General features: G+C 36.1%; 1 protein-coding gene across 3 annotated transcripts; it reads right to left on the bottom strand.

Moving 5' to 3' along the window:
• Window positions 1–5,068: 5,068 nt before the first annotated feature.
• LOC103998339 (uncharacterized) lies at window positions 5,069–10,874 on the bottom strand. Of its 3 annotated transcripts, none has more exons than XM_009419788.3 (3): window positions 10,648–10,874; window positions 7,448–9,596; window positions 5,069–7,366 (listed from the first exon to the last, which is right to left on the bottom strand). In XM_009419788.3, the coding sequence occupies exons 2-3, from the start codon at window positions 9,564–9,566 to the stop codon at window positions 5,409–5,411; spliced, it is 4,077 nt and encodes a 1,358-aa protein (XP_009418063.2). In that variant the 5' UTR covers window positions 9,567–9,596; window positions 10,648–10,874; the 3' UTR covers window positions 5,069–5,408. The 3 variants fall into 3 exon arrangements, with proteins under 3 accessions (XP_009418063.2, XP_018674145.2, XP_018674146.2); XM_018818600.2 differs by lacking the exon at window positions 10,648–10,874 and adding an exon at window positions 10,515–10,642; XM_018818601.2 differs by lacking the exon at window positions 10,648–10,874 and adding an exon at window positions 10,567–10,634.
• Between the last annotated feature and the right edge of the window lie 12,485 nt (window positions 10,875–23,359).

Below are 23,359 nucleotides of genomic sequence, written 5' to 3'. Positions count from 1 at the left end.
TTAGGGCCTATAAATACCCCACTCATGCTTGCTTAATGCAACAAGAAATGGGAAAGAATTCTTGAGGATAAAAGTATTATAGACTCTTGAAAAGTGTTGAGTATCTTCTTTCTTGAGTTTAGAAGTCTTTCTAAGGGTGGTATAAGATCTTTTATAAAAGAGGGATGTAAAGGTTCTCTCTTGAGCCTATGAAAAGAAGAAAGTGTTCTAACAAGGATAGTTCATCTCCGCCCATTGAAAAGAAGATCGGTAGTGAAAGCCAATGACCTCGAGGGAAGAGAAATCGGGAGTGGATGTAGGTCGATATGATCGAACTACTATATATCTGGTTTGAATTTCATTTATACTTATTATTCCTATTACTAACTGATTTAGTTGCTTACTATATTTAATCACATTCTAAGTTAAACACATTTCCGATACGGGTTTCATCAATCGAAACTTTCAAACCGAAATTTTTTGAAAGTACTAATTTACCCCCACCCCCTCTCAGTGCCTCTATTATCCTAATAATTAATGATCCTATGAGTTCTTCAAGAGGAAAATTGTTCAAGTTCTTTACTTCTTGAATTATAGTTACCTTTGGATCCTAACTTTTTGGAAGAGATCTTAAAATTTTATTAACCAATTCAAGATTAGTATAATATTTACCAAGAGCTTTTAAACCATTAACAATATCCGTAAAATAGGTGTACATATCACCAATGGTTTCACTTACTTCATTCTAAATAATTCATAACTATGTACCAAAAAATTAATCTTAAATTCTTTTACTCTATTTGTGTCTTCATGAGTAACTTCAAGTGCGTGTCAAATATCATGTGTAGTTTCACATCTAGAAACACGAATAAACTTATTTTTGTCAAAAGCACAAAATAAAACATTCATAGTTTTAGCATTTAAAGAAAATATTTTTTTTTCAAGATCATTTCATTCATTTCTCAATTTAGAAAATTTTTTAAAACCACATTCAATGATATTTCACAAATCAAAATCCATAGAAATCAAGAAAATTTACATTTGTGTCTTCCAATTAGTGTAGTTCGTCCCACTAAATATAGGAGGACGAGTGACAGAGTGACTCTCTTGATTGCTAGAAAAAGTCATTTAATCTCTCTTACGTGTTAAACTAATTAAGAAAATCTGGCTTTGATACCAATTGTTAGGATCGTAAAGGCACTAAGTGGGGGGGGGGTGAAATAGTGCTTTCAAAATAAAGTTTCGATTTAAAAAATTTTAATCAAAAAATATACATCGGAAATATAATTAACTTAGAACATGATTAAGAGTAGTGAGCAACTAAATTAGTTAGTAATAGCAAGAAAAAATATAAAGAGAAATGTAAACCAGATTTATAGTGGTTCGATCGTCCCAACCTATGTTCTCTCCCAATTCCTTTTCCCTCGAGGCCACCAGTTTTCATTATCTTTCTTCTTTTCAATTGGCAAAGATCAACTATCCTTGTTACAACTTTTTCTCCTTTTCATAGGCTTAGGAGAAAACCTTCGCACCTCTCTTTTATAAGAAAACCACACAACTTCTCAATTTGACCTCTAAATTGAAGAAGAAAGAGTTTCAACACTTTTCAAGAGAGTTTACATACTTCAAATCATAAGTTTTTATACTTTTACTAAGCAATCATGAGTGGAGTATTTATAGACACCAAATGACTTAAAAAATAGAGCCAAAAATTTAAATCATCGAGTTTTTGAGGTACTAGCAGTACTACCGCTCGCGTCGGACGATACTACCACCATATAGAGCCTGGGAATATGGGCTCTAGCGGTACCACCATTGAATAGAGCTTAGGATTCTAGGCTCTAGTGGTACCACTACCTACTTGAGCGGTACTACCATCGGGATTCCCAGAAAAGCATAATTCGTGCTTTCCAAATCTCAAGCGGTACCATCGCATAGGCCTAACGGTACCACCGCTTGGGCCTAGTGGTACTACCACCTAACCCAACCCCAGGTCACTGAATTGGCCTTCCAATAGGCCCATTTTGACCTTAGTTTAGGCCCAATGGGCTCCTAATCAAGTTGACATGATTATGCCCTAAAACTAACTCAATTAGACTCTAAACAATTTCAATCAAGACTTAACAACTCTAATTACAATCATGAAGCCTTCAACACGTTGTTTGTTATATTATCTATTCATCCAGTACTTTATCCGAACCTTCGGTGCATCGTTCTTTCCTTCGATGTATTGCATGATTCATTATTATATTGACCTCTCACAACATTCAATTTTCTTAGCGTAATACCTGATCCTCTCAGCCCGATGCCCGAACTCATGACACAAAGTCCATCCTCCGGAATGTCGACCAATCCTTCGGCCTAACGTCCAATTTCTGATATGATGCTCTCCAGCCCAACGTTTGATTCTCCTACTTTAATTCAAGTCCATGATCGAAGTTTCTCATACATCACTTATCTCAAATGCTTATTAGTCCATAAACTCATCAATTGATTTTATAATCAAAATTCGAGATTCAACATAGCATACCGATCTATCCAGGTATCTTGATGTCCCTCTCGAGTAACTTATGATCGGGAATATTTAGGATCTGTGTTTATAGACGAATTAATCTCACTATCATGATCTCATCATGATCAAATTCTCATTGCATAGATCCAAAGACATCATAATATATTCATCATCAATATAAAGTGATAAAATGCTATAATAATAATAACCAAAAAGATTATGCAGCGTATCATGTGTCATCACTCACGTGATTGACTTGCAGGGCACTTGTAATTAGTAGGCTAGGCAAGACTTCTAATCTTCAATAGGCCCTTGGATAACGGTCGACCAAACTAGTAAGTGACGTTGAAATTATTTTAAATCATGACTCCCAGAATTAAGCTCTTCATGTTTCATTAAATATTTCTTTAATGTTGAAAAAACTAACTTCAATATCTTCTTCTACACTTGCACTATAAGAAAACATGTCATTAGCCATGGATTGTATGCTCAAACATTTAAATTTATCATTCAATGATAATTTATTGACGAGGTTGTCACTAAAAAGTTTTTTAATGACAAACTATCATTTGTCACTAATATATCCTCACTAAATCTCCTGTATATATAAATTGGTCATGGTATTGTCACTAATTCTGTCACAAATATTTTTTATATATGATAAAAATATTATGATTATCATAAATGATATTTTAGTTAATAAATATTATTATTATTATTATTATTATTACTAAAACTAATTTTGGTGATATAATATATTTTTTCATCAAAATTCATACGAATAGACTTAAGCAAGATATAATATTTTTATAAATAAAAGAGACAAATTTTTTCTTCGCCCTCCTAAGACAAACCCTAGTTACCGCTTGATGTAGTCGCCTGTCAATCTTCACTCATCGTTGTCTTTGGTATTATCTTTGGTTTCTCTATGATAATGTCCACCACTTGATCTAATATTCTTTGACATTCTCTTTGATATTTTAGTTGATAAATATTATTATTGTTGCCACTAAATCATTATTAATGATAAATCATATCTTCTCACTAATGTTTATTATGTAATATTTAAATTTATTGGTTTAAATAAATATTAAATTTAAATATACAATCTGGACTATAGGATTATATATGACAAACATCTTAAAATTATGATAGGACCATAAGAAAAACCCTAAATCGACTACATTATATTTAGTTAACCCTAGCTGCAATCGTTTTTCGTATTCTCAAGCATTCAATTGCTCCGTCATTGCTACTCCATCACCGTGTCTACATCGTTGTTCTATCGCAACGACTATATTGCCAATCCATCATGATTGTAGCCCTACTTTGATATTGTTGGTGTCTTAGCCACTCTATGATCATTTCTCTTTCACTGTGATGTCATAGATCTGTTCTTTCATCAATCAAAGGATTATGGTGCTTCTTTCATTTCTAAAACTTGAGGATCATAGCTTGATGATGATTAGGACCCAATGATATTCACTTGATTAGTACATTCAATGTTATATGCATAAACGAATCAATCGAAATAATCATGTGAAACATCACCCTATCTCATAATTGGACTTTGATTAAAGAAGGGAATCATTGCAAATGATGTTTGGATGGATTCGTAGAACTGCCTCAGAAAAACGTAGGATGGATATCCTCTAGTTTTCTAAAGGTAGCATAAAGACGAACTCAATTTTGCAATTGGATTTTTTTTTGTGGACACCACTGGGAGTTCTTATAAGTTTTCTTTACTTGTTCTCTTTATTTCTTTTACTGTTATGAAATATCAAATTAGAGTAATTAGTTATTTCTCTTTATTGAAAAGTCCACTTAGTTTCTCGTTATCGAACAAGATGTCCATTTTATCTTAAGAATGGCCAAACACTACCTTTTCAATCTTAAAAGAGGCATAAGCTCTCTCGGGTGGAGAAAAAGGCATCATTTTCGGTGAGGTCAAATGCCAAACAACTTCGTTAAGGCATATTTACACTCTTCGGTAATGACACCTTTCAAGGCATCTTCTCTTACGATTCGCTTCTTTAATCTAATTGGATATAAATCTATTTTATGATCAATCATCCCACAAAAATTAAGAATATTCTCGAAAGCCAAAAATCGAAAAAGAAAAGGAATCTCCCTCTATAGAGGATATTCTAACAAACTTGGCCCTGCTTGAAGATATTGAAGGGGAGGAAGTATGGAGAATCAAATCCTAGTGGGGATAGAGATGACCCTCTTAATGAGGAGTTAAAAAATTGAGTTTTCAAAGAAAGAGAAACAAAAGAAACAACAACCTCGTTCATGTCATCTTCGAGGACATACATACTCTTTAAAGTTTTGGAATAAAAGCTTTGAAAAAAATCTAAGTTCCCAAGAACTTGCCCTAGAGGCCAAGGCACCATTGCTGTCTGACAACGTCTTTCTCCATGGGATCTAATTCCAATGCAAGGTTTGAATTTTCTCTGATCTTGCATGGTTTAATTTCCATGGCCTCATCCACTGAAATCTTTTCAGGTTCCCACCCCATGAGCCTTTCGGAAAATACTAGCCCAAGAGAGATCAACATGATAACGAGTCCAAGAATGTCAACAACAAATGCATTCTTCACTCATCATCCTCTCAATGCCATTACACAGTAAGATTCACTTAGCGATAGAAACTAATTACAATCTCTTCGACTGACTGCAAACTGAAAAATGATATACATTGTTTAAAGAAAAAGCCAATAAAGTATCGACAAGCAAATCAAAAACATCAAGAACTCATTTGAGAAGAATCACCATGTAGAAGAAATCACTTCCCAGGAAAAGAAAAAAGCCAGTTTGATTTAAACCATACTACCCGAATGAACCCGATAACCAAAGAAAAGGAAAACCACAAGTCATTATCTGAACTTTAACTTGAAATTGAGCTATAGTCAGGCTTACTTTTGGATTTTCTGATTCTTCATTGAGGTCCAAGAGTTGGAGCCAAAATCTTCTGGCACTGTTCCAACCTCTAATTTAAGTTCATTTCGTTCCACTCTAGAGCAAGACTCCCGAATGTCATCACCAGGCCGCACTCCGAGGACCTCAGCTTTCAGATGCTCAACTGTTTCTTCTATGTCCTCAAGAGATTTTGCTCCAAGAACAAGGAAGTCTGACTGTATCTTCTTCGGCTCCTTTTCGGAAGGTATAACTTCAGGAATCATAGGTTTAAATACATGCTCTTCGGTAATTTGTTGGGTTGCCGAGTGGATGTCTTCAACAGATTTTGCTTCAAGAACAAGAAGATCAGTATCAGTCACTCTTTGCTCATGACCCCCTTGAGCAATGACTATTGCACGTGGCTCAAGCACAGAATCTGTTGCCAATGACTTGTCAAATCTCGAGTCTAGCAGAGATAACATCACATCTTCTTCATGAGGTCTATTCATCACTGATACCATTTCTTGAATAGAGCTTGATGCAAGGATTTGTAGCATAGGATTGTAAACAGTCCCCTCAAGGTCCTCATTAGATGACCAAAATGATGAAGTCCCAACTTCAGATTCCATGTCTTTTAAATTGTTTACCACTGAATGCAACTCTTCAGTTCGACCAAGGTCAGCACCAGAGGATATACTTTGTGACATATTGGCAAGCACACTAGATTTACCTATAGAAACTTCAGGCTCACGTGGACAGACATGCAAACCACAACTTGAAGGATCGGTACTTACACAATCGGATGAAACATCACTCGACATCATCAATTCAAATCCCAGTTGATCAGGTGTACTTTCTTCGGCATGGAAGTCCCCAACTTTATCCAACTCTGAAAGCAGGCTTTCATCTATATCTGTTGCTTCCAGGACCTCTGGATGGTTCTCATCAGAGCTTTCTAATTTATCAAGAACTTTTTTCCCACCCCAGACTGCATTCTGGATTACATCTCTTGACTCAGCTGAATCTCGACTTAACTTCACCTCAAACACAGACTCCATCGTAGGAAGCACTGGGAAGTCCATGCTTTCTGTTAGTTCAACCAACTGGAACTCGGTCGTTGCACCATGATGACTGGAAACATCAGTAATAAGGACCGAAGGACTATGTAATTCTAGCTCATGAATAAGAAAATCCCTACTAAGACTATGACTAGCTTCATCAGTGAAAGGGAATTGTTTGATGTCAAGTATATTCATATAAGGCTCTTCAGTTATCTGCAACCCAGATAAACAAATAACTTCATTAGGATTTGGGGAGCTTACTTCCTCTTCAGCAGGTTCAAGATCTTCTAGATTCCCCTCAGGGATCGGGTACAAGTCCAAAATGCTGGTATGAGGTTTTCCAAAATCATCAGTAAATGACTGGGACTGTATCTGAGGTTTATCTCTTACTAGCAGTTCCTTGTCAAATTTGGACAAAACCAAATCACCAGAAAAGTGTGAAACCTCCGAAAAAGAAGATGTTAAAGCATCAACGATCATGTTTCCTTCTTTTGAAGTGCTTGAAATCATATCAACCGTAGCACTCTCACTTGATTCAGTCACCAAGGAAGATAAATCATGAAAAGAAGACAAATCATTCACAATATCAAGATGCGGTGGTTCTGGAAACACAGGTGAAAACAAGTGACCAGAATCCCCTTGGACTGGTGAAAGTTCATTTTCAATAATATCATGCTGTCCAGCCTTATTGCTTTTCTTTAATCGTGTTTCATTTACTTCTGTAAAAACTATACCTTGAGGAGTCATCAAAAGCCCTTCATCATGCGACAGAAATTTTTCTACTGTGCTTCCTTTGATAGATAAAAGATTTATGAAGGATTTAACATCAGCTAAATCAGGTACTACTTGAGATGATTCCACTCCCAGAACTTCTGTTTGCATCCAAGATGAACTAGCACTAGAAGCTTCATTATCTGTGGAAATGAAAATTCACCAAATGAACCAACGACAAAGTATCAGGACTTTGCCAATGCATCAGAAAACAATTCTCTTACCTGCATCAAGCAGACCTCCATTACTTGTTGAAATTCGAGACATAGCTTCTTCTGTTGCCAATGTGCTAGAATCAGAGATGGGATACAGAAATTGATAGTCATCAGCTTTATTATCCATACCGAAAAGATTAGAATTTGAAAAAAATATTTCCGAGTGTTCCCTTGTTTGCTCCAACTTAGCCAATTCTTCATGGAAGGTACTTTTGGAAATCACCCCATCTGCCCCCGATGAAAATGAATAAGTTGCTTTGTCATGATTTTCTTCAATTACTTTTAATCCCTCACCATCTGAGATGGGTGCATCTATTTCTATTTCTTCTCTGGTATGTTCTTCCACCGATCCAAAATCATTATCTTGACAGGTTTCTTCAATGACAAATTTGGTGTCTAAAACAATTCCGTGATCATTAGTAACAAGATCATTCATCTCTTCCTCCACATCAATTGATTCAACTTTCCTTTTAGCATCATATTCAACAGTTGCGACAGATGCAGGAGTAGAACTAACCTTCAAGTCACCACTGTTACTGAATTTTCTCTGAAAAGAACTTTCCTCCTCTGGATCCATCCTCTCTGCCTCAAAATTGGGATCAAACCTCGAACAATGCCTTTCTTGCTCAAGTTCCATGCCTTCCACATTGAAGCTTCTGATACTTCTAAACATCTCACAATTTGGACTTGACATAAATTCCTTCTGCTCCCAATTCTCATCTATGTGGCTGCTATGTTCATCTGCCAAATCATACAGATAGTCAAAGGGGTTTCCTCTGTCTGCCAGACAAGAAGGGGCTGAACTGGGAATCGGTGGTAAGCCCATTGAAACTTCTGAATCATCAGGGGATCGGAAGGGATTATGTCTTGTTGCAGAAATGTGTGGTACATGGAAATGAAAGTGTGACACTTTATCCATGCTCGTTAAATAGTCGGCGCCTTTCGGATTATTCCCTGTCAGAAATCTTACGTTCTTTCTTGCCCTCCTCTTTAAGATTAAACTCTCCAATCGTTGACTCCTTTCTAACTCAAATGAACCAAGATCCGTGACATTCTTTTGATCATCTTTTGTCCATTCCACAGCAGCAATAGTTACATCATCTTTCTCCTCAAATGCTTCTTTATCTTTTTCATTCTCATGATTTTTAGCTTTATTCTCATTCCCATCATCATCTGATCCATGACCCAGTAATAACTCTTGCGAAGCAACATTTGAGTCATCCTTGGATATAGAAGCACACTGAGGATGTTCAGATCCTAAAAGTGGGTGAAGCTCATCAAGCATTGGAGTGGTATCAATCATAGAAGCACTGGGAGAAGAACTTTCTGTATGGTCTGATACAGAATCAAATGAAGTATCATGTCGATCTATATGCAGCCAAGGGGAGCCTAGAGTTGAATCAAATTGGTCATCCAAAGGAGCTTCAGCAATAGCCAATATGTGACCCTTTAATGGATCAGTTGAAAAAGACGCTCCAACTTCTTTACTCACTTCTTTTACTTCAGCTGGCTTTTCTACAGATATTCCTTTGCTTTCCAATATCTCCGGACGTGGAAGTTCTCTATTTTGAATCAATTTATCCTCATCTTGAGTCTCAAGCTTTTCATACTTGCCCATTAATCCTGCAGTTAGAACAATATCAGCTTTCTCATCTCCCTCAGATCGTGTAGATGTAGTACGTATGTTCCCCTCTGACTTATTATGGGTGCTATCATCTCTTTGACTCAATAATGCCTCTCTTTCTCCTATTTCCTGTATCTCTGTTCTATTTCCCACTTGGTTCTCAACCAAAAATCTCTCAGTCTTCTTGACAGCAAGATCCGTAGCAGTAGCCTCAATTTTCAAGGAAGAAACTTCCCGAGTCCCTTTGTCATCTTCGTCAGTTTCGGGTATATTTGGTGCACCATAACTTAGGAGGAGTCCAAGAAGAAGTGCTGTGCAGACGATAACAGGAGAAACAGAAACCAGAAAACCAAATAGCCTAGGAAAAGAACTATACAGCATAGGAATGCAAAGCACCAAACTGAAAACCAGAGGATGAGCACGAGATGATGTATAGCTAGTTCTGACAAACAATACCATAACCTTTTTGCTATGCACTATGAGTTCCTCTCCACTGATTGCCATGTGTCTTTTGCCTTCCTTCCCCCTCTAATGCTGCAGCCACAAGAAACGAGACCAATGAGAGCGGCAAAAGAAATCATAAAATCTAACTAAATTTTTCTGAAAAATGTTTTTCAGTATCCAGTGTTGTGAAAACCAATAGAATGAATCACCTAGAACACAAAAAACACACTAATAATAAAATCAAATCAATAGCAGAAAATTAGTCCCATGTTTGATTTTACAAGCAATAGCTCAGGAGTTGTAGAACCTGTGAAATTTGTACAAAAAACACTCAATTTTCTATTGATACACATTCTAATAGCTGGGAACAACAATAAGCCGAAAAAACAAATCTTGTCCTGACAATAGTAGCACAGGCGTTTGTTCTGTTTTTCTTTCATTGTTGGTTCGGAGATCCAATTAATAAAGCTATATATCTGTTTTCAAACATATCACCTAAATCTGATGGAACTGACTGGAGGTCCCCAAGAAAGAAAGATACGCTTGAAATAATTCCACCAGATCTTCCCAATCCTATAAGTTGATGATCATACGCACTAAGAGCCATATGCATGAACATAAGCTAATAAATTTATACTGAACAATCCAAAAGAGAGCTTTCTGACTGGAATTAATGGGTAAGCAATCGTATTGCTTCACTCTATAAAGCAAGCTGTCATCATTTGGGGTTTAGTCTTCGCTTGGTAACAATTCAAGCAGGAACGAGACACCACAAAGCTTGCTGATATGTAGCGATCGTATCGCAAAAGAATCGCTGCTAAGATGTACATATATATATATATATATATACAACACAGGATGATGACAACACTGGCAGTTCGAAACAACAAACCAACGAGAAGCCAAGAAAATAACATGAATACCTGTAATAAAGTAAAACAAAAATAAAAAAATTTAGTAGCAAAGCACCATCATATATATGGTGGAAAAGAACATCAATTCACACACCCAACCCATCCTCTTGCAACCAGTTAAAACCAAATCCTTTGGCAGCAATCACCTCAAAATGCTAAAGCCATAGTGAAATCACTAAGACAAATGCCCTGTAGCTGAGAATTCTTCCAAGAGAAGCACAACTGACCTGATTGCAACGGTGTAAGTCTGGATCTTCTCGGTGCCAAAAGATTTCAAGTGCCAAGCAGATGGGATTCCCACGGCATGATCTCAAGATAGAGCTCGACTCCCATTTCTCATGGCTTGGACGGTGTCGGTGGTTGGTTTTTGTTTTTTGGTCGTTGGGGCGGCGCTGGACGGGCCGAAAGGAGGGAAGAGAACAATACAGATTCTAAAGTGGGAAAGACAGAGAGATAAAGTAGAAAAGAGACACGGAGTGGTGGTCTATTCTCGCATCTTTTATCGAGTGAGCCATGGCCGGTCGGCTGGCATCAGCACATTGACATGGACGTCTGACAAGTTTAATTGATCTCCAATCATCTTCTTCGTCGATGAGAAACGTCACAAGAATAATTGTTGCCATTACAACGATTTCTTCAGCGTCGTGTCACTTTGTCACATTCAATGTCTGTTGCCCTAACAACCTGCACACAAGTTTCTATCCATCTTTACTCGGAAAATAATTAATAGGGATATAAGGCAGCAGTTATTCAAGATTGTAATATACAAGGATTGTAAACTAAATGTAATCGATGTTAAAACAAGGATGATCACGAAACTAAGTATATAGTAAGGAAGCAATTAGTCGGTCTCCTATTCCACCAACACCATCATCAGCATCATTTGGCTACAGTGGAATCCAGCGAGCAGCTATCGCCATCACTACAACTGTTGTTCCGCTCCCAGTCAGTCACACGCCTCACACGGCTCCTTTTAGACACGACCTAAGTAGTAAATTGATGGCCGGCAGGAATCCTCCGATTGGGAGAGTTGACCTTAAATGCTTGAATACGAAACAAATAAGACACAAAGGTTAGTAATAAGAATTTGCTAAAGAAGCGTATGTGTGCATCTTTTTTTTTCTTTTGATTTGTAAGTCTTCTCTCTTAGCAAACGTGAAAATTCAATTCATTAATACTTATCCTATTGTGAAGAACGGAAAATTGATGCGATAAAAGATTCTCGATAATAAGAGAATTTGGTCCTATCATATTATAGTTTGATTGTCCAATTTCAGATCTATGATCCTTTCCTAATAATAATGTTGTAGTATGACTTGGAGTGGGAGCATCAAATCCTCGTGTTGAGATCTTACAAGACTATATCGAAGACATACCCCGACAAAATCCTTTCGATACTTAAATTAGCAATAGAGTTTGGAAGATCTAATTTAATATAAAATCTAAGAAGAGTTGGATTAAATCAAAGATGACCATGAGAATTGAGAGAGCATCAGCAAGAATTAGAGATAAAAATTCAAGGTGATTATCTGAGTTATTCGATCATTATTATACATTTAATTATGTGTTAAATCTAGATATTTTAAGAATTATTTAGGATTCCTCCATCAATATAACCGTCCTCCTTTAATATAGTTTCAAGGTATTGGTCATATGTTACTGAAGTGTCAGCCATATCTTATTAAGGTGTTGGTCATGAGTTGCTGAGGTATCGATAGCCCATGAGATATCATTCCATCTTACCATCATGTAAGCCCCTCCTCCCCTATCGTGCTTCAGCAAGCAAAGAAGTGTCGAAATATGATGTAATCATCTAGGCTATAGAATCTACACATAAAAATGAGTTTGTAAATAATGTAATTTTTTTAGGTTGCCTAAGTAGCACTCAGGGCTGAATACACTACACTATCATCAAAGGTATCACTTTTGATCAATTCAATCATGCTATCATCGAAGGTAATGCTTCACGCCATTTCAATTGTGTTGTTGTCGAAGGTAGTATTTCAAGCCGATTTAGCCATGCCATTAATGAAAGTAGGACTTCAGACTAATTCAACCATGCTATTGTTGAAGGTAGTACTTCAGACCCTTTGATCATGTTATCATTGAAGGTAAAACCTTTCAATCAATTTGATTGTGTTATCATCGAATGTAGCACTTTGAGCTAATTCGATTATGTTATCATCGAGGATAACACATCAACTTGTTTCGACCATGCAATCGTCTGAGGTAATACTTTGAGTCGATTCAGTCATGTTATTATTAAAGGTCATCTCTCTCAAAGAGTTGGCTTGTTGGTTATGATCCTCGTCCCGCTCACTCCTTATAATCTTTATCATTTTTGGATATTATTTATGTGATGGTTTTGCTGTGGAGCTTGACCAATGTGTATAAGCTATATTTATTATCTTGACTTCTTGTAGGAATATCATGTGTAGTTATATTAGATCCAAGGAGATCTGGCTCCTAGCATACCCTAATCAAGACTTGGGATTTCACATAAGTGACTCAACAAAGGAGCTCCAAATAGTGGTCCGCCAAATGGTCGAGGATTTGGAGGGATTACAATCTATGTGGCGAATAATCTTTGGCCAATGGGGGGTTGTCACCTCTTTAATCATGACGGACCATTTGCTAACCGAAGGATTTGGCGTCGATAGCCATGGGTCACTCAGGGTCTATAAATAGGACTCTTCTTACACTCGCCCACCATTTACTTTGAAGTGCATTTAGAGCATTCGAACTTTCAAAGTAAAAATTTTCTTAAGAAAATAAGAAAGGTCTTATATGTCTTTGTTGGGTCCGACCCATAAGTGGGCTTGGACAATTGGGCCTATTGAGCCCAAATCAAATAAATTAAAAAAGGAGAGAGAAGGTGAGGAGAGAAGATATGATTCCAGCGTGCGTGCGGTGGCGTGCTGAGAAAAAAGAGGAGAGAGAAAGTAAGGTTTCTGAGTTTTTCTGCTTTACGATCGGTGACCAAACGTTATCAGTTTCGGCCCAAATTTTATGTGGAGAATCCTTGCAGCAAACTCTACAATCCTAACGGTGTTGATCTACAGTTTACCCTCTCTAAGGTACTTTTCTATGATATCCACTCCGTGAGACCTAGAATTCTCTTTTGAGGAGATCCATCGTGATGAAGATATGCTATTCTTGAGCCAAGATCTATGATCTTGATGTTATTATGATCCTCTAGTTATTCTAGAGAAGACCTACTGTAAACCTGTTATCATTATTATTGATAGTGGAAGTTTGAGGTGGACTGTGATCCCGTGGTTTTTCCCACATTGAGTTTTCCACGTTAAAAAGATTTGGTCTCACTGTGTAATTGATTTATTGCTCTATTATCTATGTTGTGCTGATTGATTTAGCATTTTGATATCAAGTTGGTATTTTGATGAGGAACCTATTTTGATACACAAAGAGGGAAAAGAATTATTCCGCATTAACAGGTTTCTTCCCAACAAGTGGTATTAGAGCATCAGGTTGTTTGGTGCTAGTTTTCTTGTGTGATTGAAATGGAGTCAGATGGTATGATTAAATTGAACTCATCAAATTATTCCACTTGGAGGCGTCTGATGGAAGATTTGCTCTATTGCAAAGATTTATATAAGTCTATCAAGGTTAAAGATAAACCTTCTACTATGGACGATGAAGAATGGGAAGTTCAACATAGAAAAGCTATTGTCTATATTAGAAGATGGATGGATATAAACTTGCATGAGCATATTTCAGATGAAATCAGAGCTGATGTTGTTTGGCAAAGGTTAGAAAATCTCTTTGCGAAAAAGACAGTGGGAAATAGAATTTCTCTCCTTAGAAGGCTTGTAAATTTGAAATATGAAGATGGTGGCAACATTGTTGAGCACATAAGCCTATTTCAGAGTCTTGCAAACAAGTTGGTTGCTATGAAAATGAATATAGATGATGAGATGCAGGGATTATTACTTCTCAGCTCTTTACCAGAAAGTTAGGAAACGTATGTGGTGACTATTTGTAACTCCACGCCAGAGGGGACTCTAACCATAGATATGGTTAAAGACAGTTTACTAAATGAAGATGCAAGAAGGAAAGAACATGATGAATCTTCTTCTGGTGTATTTGTTACTAAAAAACAAGAAAGACGTGGAAGAAGTCATAGCAGAAATTCATATGGTTATAGAGGAAGATCCAAGTCTAGAAGAGATATCAAATGTTTTCACTGTAATAGGCCAGGTCACATGAAGAAAGAGTGTAGATTTTGGAAGCGAGAACAGAATGAAATGAAGAAAAATGAAAAAGAGACCAATACAGTTGCTGTTGAAGGTAATATCACTATTGTTTGTGATGAAGGTTGTGTCAGTCTTGTAGCTCAGGACAGTAACTGGGTAATTGACTCTGGTGCTTCATTTGATGTTACTTCTCATGGTGATTTCTTTAGATCTTACACTGTTGGTGATTTTGGTAATGTTAGAATGCGAAACAATGGTACATCTAAGATTGTGGGTATTGGAGATATTTGCTTGAAGACCAGTATTGGGAGCAAATTAATACTCAAAGATGTAAGGCATGTTCCAGATATTTGTCTTAACTTGATATCTACATATAGACTTGATGATGAGGGCTTTGCACATTATTTTGGTGAAAGTAAATGGAAACTCACTAAAGGTTCTCTAATTGTGGCAAAGGTTCTCTAATTGTGTCATGGAAGCTAAGCTACACAAAGGAGAGATTAATGCAATTCGAAAAGGTGAAAGTATAGATCTTTGGCATAAGAGGCTTGGACATATCAGCGAGAATGGACTTCAAACTCTTGCTAGAAAGCAGTTCTTACCAGAGTTGCAAGGTACATCTCTTAAATCTTGTGATCATTGCTTAGTTGGAAAAACACATAGAGTTGCATTTCAGACATATCCATCATCTAGAAGATCTGATGTTATTGATTTAGTTCATACTGATGTTTGTACTATGCAAACTAGAACTCTTGAAGGTGCTCGTTATTTTGTTACTTTTATTGATGACCATTCTAGAAAAGTGTGGGCTTTTGCTTTGAAATCTAAAGACCAGGTACTCGATGCTTTCAAGGAGTTTCATGTCAATGTTGAAAGAGAAACTGGTAGAAAGCTAAAGTGTGTTCGATCAGATAATGGTGGCGAGTACAGGGGTCCTTTTGAGAATTATTGCAGGTTCCATGGTATCAGGCTTGGGAAAATAGTTCCTAAAACTCCTCAACAGAACGGTGTGGCAGAAAGGATGTACAGAACCATTGAAGAAAGGATTAGGTGTATGCTTTCCCATGCCAAGTTACCAAAGTCAGTTTGGGGGGAGGCTATGAGAACTACAGTTGACCTGATAAATCTTTCTCCATCAGTTCCTCTGCAAGGTGATGTTCTAGAGAGAGTATGGAGAGGAAAAGATATATCTTATAATCATTTGAGAGTCTTTGGGTGTAAAGCATTTGTTCATATTCCCAAAGATGAGAGGTCCAAGCTTGATAATAAGGCAAAAGCATGTATCTTCTTGGGATATGGTCATGAAGAGTTTGGATACAGATTATGGGATCCAGTGAACAAGAAGATTATTAGAAGCAGAGATGTTGTGTTTCTTGAAGACCAATTGTTTGATGATGGTGATAATGTTGAGAAGCCAGAAACCTCTATTTATATTCCTTGGAGTTTGGGTCCAGTTCCTTCACCTGTAGTTCATGATGATCATGGGGGAGATGAACAAGAAGATTGTGGTGAGAATACTAGTGATGATACACCTACAGTTGATGATGCTGAACCAACTGAACAGGCATCTCCACCACCAATTGAGATTCCATTGAGAAGATCCACTAGAGAGCGACAACCCTCTACCAGATATCCTCCACATGAGTATGTTATGCTTACTGATGGGGGAGAGCCAGAAACTTACCAAGAAGCTATTCTACATGAGAATAAGAGTGAGTGGGTTAAAGCCATGCAAGAAGAGATGAGATCCTTGCTTGAGAACAACACCTATGACTTGGTAAAGCTGCCGAAAGATAAGAAAGCTCTCAAGAATAAGTGGGTTTATAAATTGAAAACTGAAAATAATAGCTCACAACAAAGATACAAGGCACGACTAGTTGTGAAAGGATTCAGTCAGAAGAAAGGTATTGACTTTGAAGAAATATTTTCTCCGGTTGTGAAAATGTCCTCTATCCGAGTTGTTCTTGGTTTGGCTGCCCGCTTGAATTTAGAAGTTGAGCAACTTGATGTAAAAACAGCATTTCTTCATGGTGACTTAGAAGAAGAAATTTACATAGAGCAACCAGAAGGTTTCAAAGTCAAGGGAAAAGAAAATCTGGTATGTAAGCTTAGGAAAAGCTTATATGGACTCAAACAGGCACCTAGACAGTGGTACAAGAAGTTTAATTCCTTTATGATGAGCCAAGGGTATGATAGAACCACATCTGATCATTGTGTGTTTATGAAGAAATTTTCAGATGATGATTTTATTATTTTACTGCTATATGTTGATGATATGTTGATTGTTGGCCATGATGTTGGAAAAATTGAAAAGCTTAAAAGAGAGCTAAGTAAGTCTTTTGCCATGAAAGACTTAGGATCGGTGAGACAAATACTTGGCATGAAGATTCTTCGTGATAGGAAGAAAAGGAAGATTTGGCTATCTCAGGAGACTTACATTGAAAAGATTCTTGAAAGATTCAACATGAGTAAAGCTAAAGCAGTTTGTTCTCCACTTGCAGGTCATTTCAAGCTGAGTTCAAAACAATGTCCTACAAGTGAGAAAGAAAAAGAAGAAATATCCAGAGTGCCTTACTCATCTGCAGTAGGCAGTTTGATGTATGCTATGGTTTGTACTATGCCAGATATAGCTCATGAAGTTGGAGTTGTTAGCTGATTTCTCTCAAATCTTGGAAAGGAACATTGGGCAGCAGTGAAATGGATATTAAGATATCTAAGAGGTACTTCCAGGTTGTGTTTATGTTTTGGTGATGATGAACCTGTGTTAGAAGGGTACACAGATGCAGACATGGCAGGTGACACTGATTCCAGGAAGTCCACTTCGGGATTCTTGATGACATTTGCAGGAGGAGCAGTCTCTTGGCAGTCTAAGTTACAGAAGTGTGTTGCTCTATCAACCACAGAAGCAGAATACATAGCAGTTACTGAAGCCTGCAAGGAAGCTTTATGGATGAAAAAGTTTCTACAGGAATTGGGCTTGAAACAGGAAGGATATACTGTTTACTATGACAGTCAGAGCGCTATTCACCTCTCCAAGAATTCAACATATCATTCTAGATCCAAGCATATTGATGTGAGATATCACTGGATTCGTGATGTGCTTAAGATGAAAGAATTACAGTTGGAAAAGGTGCATACCAATGATAATGGTTTAGATATGTTGACAAAGTCTTTGCCTAAAGAGAAGCTTGAAGCATGTAGGCGAAGAGCGGGCTTGGTATAGCCCACCATATGAGCTGGAGGGGGAGAATTGTTGGGTCCAGCCCGTATGTGGGCTTGGACAATTGGGCCTATTGAGCCCAAATCAACAAATCAAAGCGGCGTGATGAGAAAAAAGAGGAGAAAGAAATAGAGAGAGAAAATAAGGTTTCTGAGTTTTTTTGCTTGACGATCAGTGGCCAAATGTTATTAGTTTCGGCCCAAATTTTATGTGGAGAATCCTTGCAGCAAACTCTACAATCCTAACGGTGTTGATCTGCAGTTTACCCTCTCTAAGGTACTTTCCTACGATATCCACTTCGTGAGACCTAGAATTCTCTTTTGAGGAAATCCATTCTATGTGACGAAGATATGCTATTCTTGAGCCAAGATCTATGATCTTGATGTTATTCTGATCCTCTAGTTATTCTAGAGAAGACCTACTGTAAACCTGTTGTCATTATTATTGATAGTGGAAGTTTGAGGTGGACTGTGGTCCCGTGGTTTTTCCCACATTGAGTTTTCCACGTTAAAAAGATTTGGTCTTAGTAATTGATTTATTGTTCTATTGTCTATGCTGTGCTGATTGATTTAGCATTTTGATATCAAGTTGGTATTTTGATGAGAAACCTATTTTGATACACAAAGAGGGAAAAGAATTATTCCGCATTAACATGTTTCTTCCCAACAGTCTTCTAGTTTAATCTCTTTCTCCTCTGCTTATAGATCAGACTCAAGCGAATCACCAAATCCTATCAGCTCCTTCGGTGTCACAAGTTAAAGTTCCTTATTTGAAAGGGTTGAGGTTGTTACTAAGAGGGAGGTCGTTCCTTCGGGACAGTGAGATCCTGCCATCTTTGAAATGATCATTCAATTTTAATTGATACATTCATCTCAAGGACTTAGAAGAAATTAGGAATAATTTCTATATTCTAGTCAAGTTCAGTTTTTTCATAACCTTTTGAGTGATCAACCCTATATGTTGAATCATGATCTCTACACATATATTGATGCATTAGAGAGCTCTGATTCTCCCTCAATCGTTTGTTTGTTAAGGTCTTTTAATGATGGAGGATTTTGTCTGGTCATGTGGTGCCTAACACTTGATGTTACCTTGTGATTTTTGTTGGGGAATGATGAAGGATCAACATCACTCTAACATTGCTTGATTTGTTTCAAGAGTTCAATATACTTTCTTTCAGCTTGAAGTGGCTATAAAGTCAATATCTTATGTTGCTCATGTGGCACCGAGCTTGAATAAGAGCTAGAAACGAAGGTTTTTTTTTTATTGCTTCAAGAAAAAGGTGGCCAATAAACTTGTCATGGGCTGATCAAAAGTTTATCAATGCCTCTTTGAAGCCGAGTGGGTTTTACAAGAACTGCATGATAATGCTCATGCCCTGTCCAAATACAACACCATCTAACAGATGAACAAATAATGGTTTGTTGAAATAGCACTAAGTCCCACAGGAGGGGGTTGGTTTTGAGACTCTTCCCCTCACAGTTTTTGGAGTCTATTATTGATCTAAGTTTGTAGACATGAACTTCTATAACATCATTCTCTAAGCTGCCTTAGACCATGGGAAGAAGAAGTACGCTAGTTCTTCCCAATCCTCCTATTGAGGGGAGAGGGTTGAGCACGAACAGTGATATAGGAGGTAGAGTCGTAGTCACCTGTGAAGATCTAGACCTCATCTAAATCATGAATTAGGCATAGTAGCATGCCCAAGGAGGAGTGTCAGGCCGTGGCATAAGACGTAATGAATAAACAACTATGATCTTGGGAAGAGTTTCAAACATATGCCTCTCCACCGCCACCACTATCACCCAATTAGCATGTGCCTCTCCTTCCACGAGGGAAGAGTTTCAAGCGCTCCCAAGTCCTCCCACTTTTGGGGATCTCGGATGGAGAGGTCATAGTAATAAGAGCAACACCAGCAATATCAACAATAGCTACAAGGGGCGAGACCCTACAGCTTGTCGAGCCCCTCAAGTGGCCCATCGACTCAGTGTGTTCGAGTTCCACCCGAGAAAGCAAGACTCAGACAACTATGATCAATGCTGAGGTGGCTTGAAGGGGGTGTGGCCTCTCTCTCTTTCAACCTGCATATGAGTAAGACGAGCTGCTAGTGGGAGGTTCTGCATGAGATTACCACGTGGAATCGAGGTATAATGCTCCTGGGATTAACAAAAGATCTATATGTGAGGTTGAGCGAGGACCTTTTCACCGATGCCCATAAAAACAATATCATGGTAAGGACCAACAACCACTTCTCCTCTTAGTTCAATGTTATAGTTTTCCATACTAACTTCACCATTTCTTTTATATAGAATCATTATATTACGATGGTATTGATAGATTACATCTCATATACATCAATTACTATACCAACCTTGATAAAGGAGCAGGACTAACTCTAGAATAAAGTCACCAAGTTTGAGAAGAGAACAACCGAAGTAGAAAATAAAGTCATATTTATAGCCTAACTCCATATTCCAGCCAAGGAGTCCAAGAAGCATGTGGAGGTGAGGCGATAGGCATTTAGTGAGGCATATGCAAGAGTAGGTGGCAATCCTATAATGATCGATATGGACATAATTTACATTGTGGAGTGTGATAAAATTTATATTTAGTTGTTTATCTAAGAAAATATCAAAATCATCATTCTAATTATTGATAATAAACAAAATACCATATTAATATTCATTTAAATAATCACACAATCAATCATAAGCAACACAAATACAAACATACAACCGGAGATTTCAAGTCGTCAATTTTAGTGTTCTCGTTCAGATATTAAAAAAATTATAATTATGTTCAAAAACACTATAAATGGATAATAAGAAACTTCCTTGTATTCTTTTCATTGCATACAATGTCAACATATAAATATCTTTGGGCCTTAAAATTGATATGGACATAAATTTGAATTGAAAAGTTTGATAAAACTTACATCTAGGAATTTCATGTAAGAAGATATCACAAACAATCTAGCTATCAATAATAAACAAAATATCACACTAAGGTTCACTTCAACAATCAAACAATTAATTATAAGCAGCACATGCATAACCAAAAGAGATTTCTCAAGTCATAAGAATTCAGTTATAATGTTTTTGAATGTCATTATATATAAAATACTATAAATATATTCAAAAATACTATAAACGAGTAATAAGACATTTGTAATTTTTTCCATTGCATACAATGTCAACATATCAATATCTTGGACTTTAATATTGATATGGACATAATTTGAGTTGATGAGTTTGATAAACTTATATTTAGTCATCACAATCAGCATTCTTATTATCTATAATAAGCAAATACCATATTAAGATTCACTTAAATAATTAAATAATCAATCATAAACAACATATACACAGTCAGAGGGCATTTCAAGTCATCAGAATTCAGTTATTGTGTTTTTGAATATCATTATAATATTTTTGTTCATATACAAAAAAACACCAGTAAACGGGTAATAAGGCATTTGTGATTTTTTCCCTATTGCATGCATTATGTTTATAACTATGTTCAAACACACTTGTTGTGTGTTTGTTCAAATAAAAAAAATCATAATATTTACAACTATGTTCAAAAACACTGTAAACACTTGTGATTTTTTCCTGTTTCAGACAATGTTTATAATTATGTGCAAAAAAACTTGTTGTGTTTGAATTCAGATACAGAAAACTTAGTGTTTATAACTATGTTCAAAAATAATGTAAATGAGACATTTACTGTGATTATTTCCTATTACATATAGTACCAACAAATTAATATCTTAAGATTTAATATTAATATGGATAAAATTTGAATTGAGGAGTTTAATAATAACTTATATTTAGGCAATTCATCTAATGAAACATCAAAATTAACATTCTAATAAGTAAAACACCACAGTAAGATTCATTAAATAATCAAACAATCGTGGACACGGACGGATCCACAGGGTGTGGGTGGGAGCTGCTGAAGGGTAAGTTTAGGTATTCTGGGTATTATGGAAAGGAGGTGGAATCGATCGTAAATTTTAGAAATAAAGGGGATGTCCAATGGTATTTAATTTCAAAATTATGATTTTCAAATATCACATTTCAAAATTATGAAAATAAAAATAATTTTTAGTTACAAATATCATATTTTTTTAAGAAAAGATGATAAGCCTTAGTAAGATGATACGATTGCTCCTTTATGATCTAGAAAATTAGTATTTAAGCCAAAAAATAGTCGTTTTAATTATTTTAGATAAGATTGCATATATTAACTCTCCCTAAATCCTACTAGCCTTTTGGATATGCCTTTTTTATAATTTTCTTTAGACAAAATTTTCTACATGAATTTTTAGAAAACAAAAAATTTCTAGAGAAAAATTCAATTTCCTAAAAAGAAAGTTAGGTCATAACTTTATTATTCATATATCAAAAAAATAAAATTTTTACCATAAGGAAAAAAATTCATATTAGAATTAATTAATTTTAAAATTATGATTTCCAAAGTTACAGTTTGTACCAAAAAATCTCTTTAACATAATTAGATATTATTAAAATTTTCTGAAAAAATAAATATTAGCTTTCTATTTTCTATAAAAAAAATTACGAGTTGTGAAGAAAGGATCTGGTATTTTAATATTTTTAGGAGGCAAATTTTTCAATTTAATATTAAATAATTTGGCAACTGTACACAAAAAAAAATAGAGCAACATATTAGCTTAAAAATAAAGAATAATGTACTTCGCTACACAATTTATAAGTAAGCATAAGATCATAAATTTGTTTGAGAATGCTCATTAGATTTTTGGTTTTTTTAAAAAAAAAGAAGAGTAAGTGATGAGATTTGAGCTTAGGATATATATTACTAGTTAACTCCTTGCCTTTCTAAATACGATAAATTTGATTTGAGACACTACCACCACCGGATCAATCAATATTTTAGATATAAACTTTTGTGTTTCACTTATTAAGTTATCAGAGACAGAGATGCATGCGTACAACCAATTTCTGGTTGGTATTAAAGGGACTAACATCTTCAGTGCCTCTTAATCCGAACTACACAATGCAGTTTTTTTTAGATTGTTAAAATAGTTATTTAGACTGTTCACGATTTGATAAAAGAAAAAACAACAATTAGTGAGAAATTAAAAGAGAAAGTTAAAAGAAGGAGAAAGAAAAAGTAGGACACATTGTCCTAACATTTTATGTTTCTCTCTCCTTTGGACTGTAGCCAAGATGAAGAAGATACGATCGAGTATATTATCCTAGAATTTCTTTTAACAAATTGAGGAGCAAAAATGAGAATATACAAGTCATAATAAGCATCAGTGTCATTTTATCTGGAGACGACACCGGACTCCATTTAAATAACATGTTCTATAGTATCTACTTACTATCTTTCACAAAAACCATTTGGGACCGTCTTAGCGAGTCTCTTTGCTCACCTCAAACCCTCCCGACCGACCGACCTACTTAAAGCCCCACCACAAAGTTCCTGTCATTTTACCAAGATTCTCAAGTACATGAATTT

The sequence above is a fragment of the Musa acuminata genome, chromosome BXJ1-5 (genome assembly GCF_036884655.1).
Source record: "Musa acuminata AAA Group cultivar baxijiao chromosome BXJ1-5, Cavendish_Baxijiao_AAA, whole genome shotgun sequence".
Lineage (NCBI taxonomy): Eukaryota > Viridiplantae > Streptophyta > Magnoliopsida > Zingiberales > Musaceae > Musa > Musa acuminata.
This window is presented reverse-complemented; position numbering and strand designations above follow the sequence as displayed.

Bases quoted from the DNA above. Each gene is read 5' to 3' on its own strand.
- LOC103998339 (XM_009419788.3), bottom strand. From the start codon at position 9,566: ATGGCAATCAGTGGAGAGGAACTCATAGTGCATAGCAAAAAGGTTATG. The intron at 7,367-7,447 runs GTAAGAGAATTG...TCATTTCCACAG, and splicing joins TGGAGGTCTGCTTGATGCAG to ATAATGAAGCTTCTAGTGCT.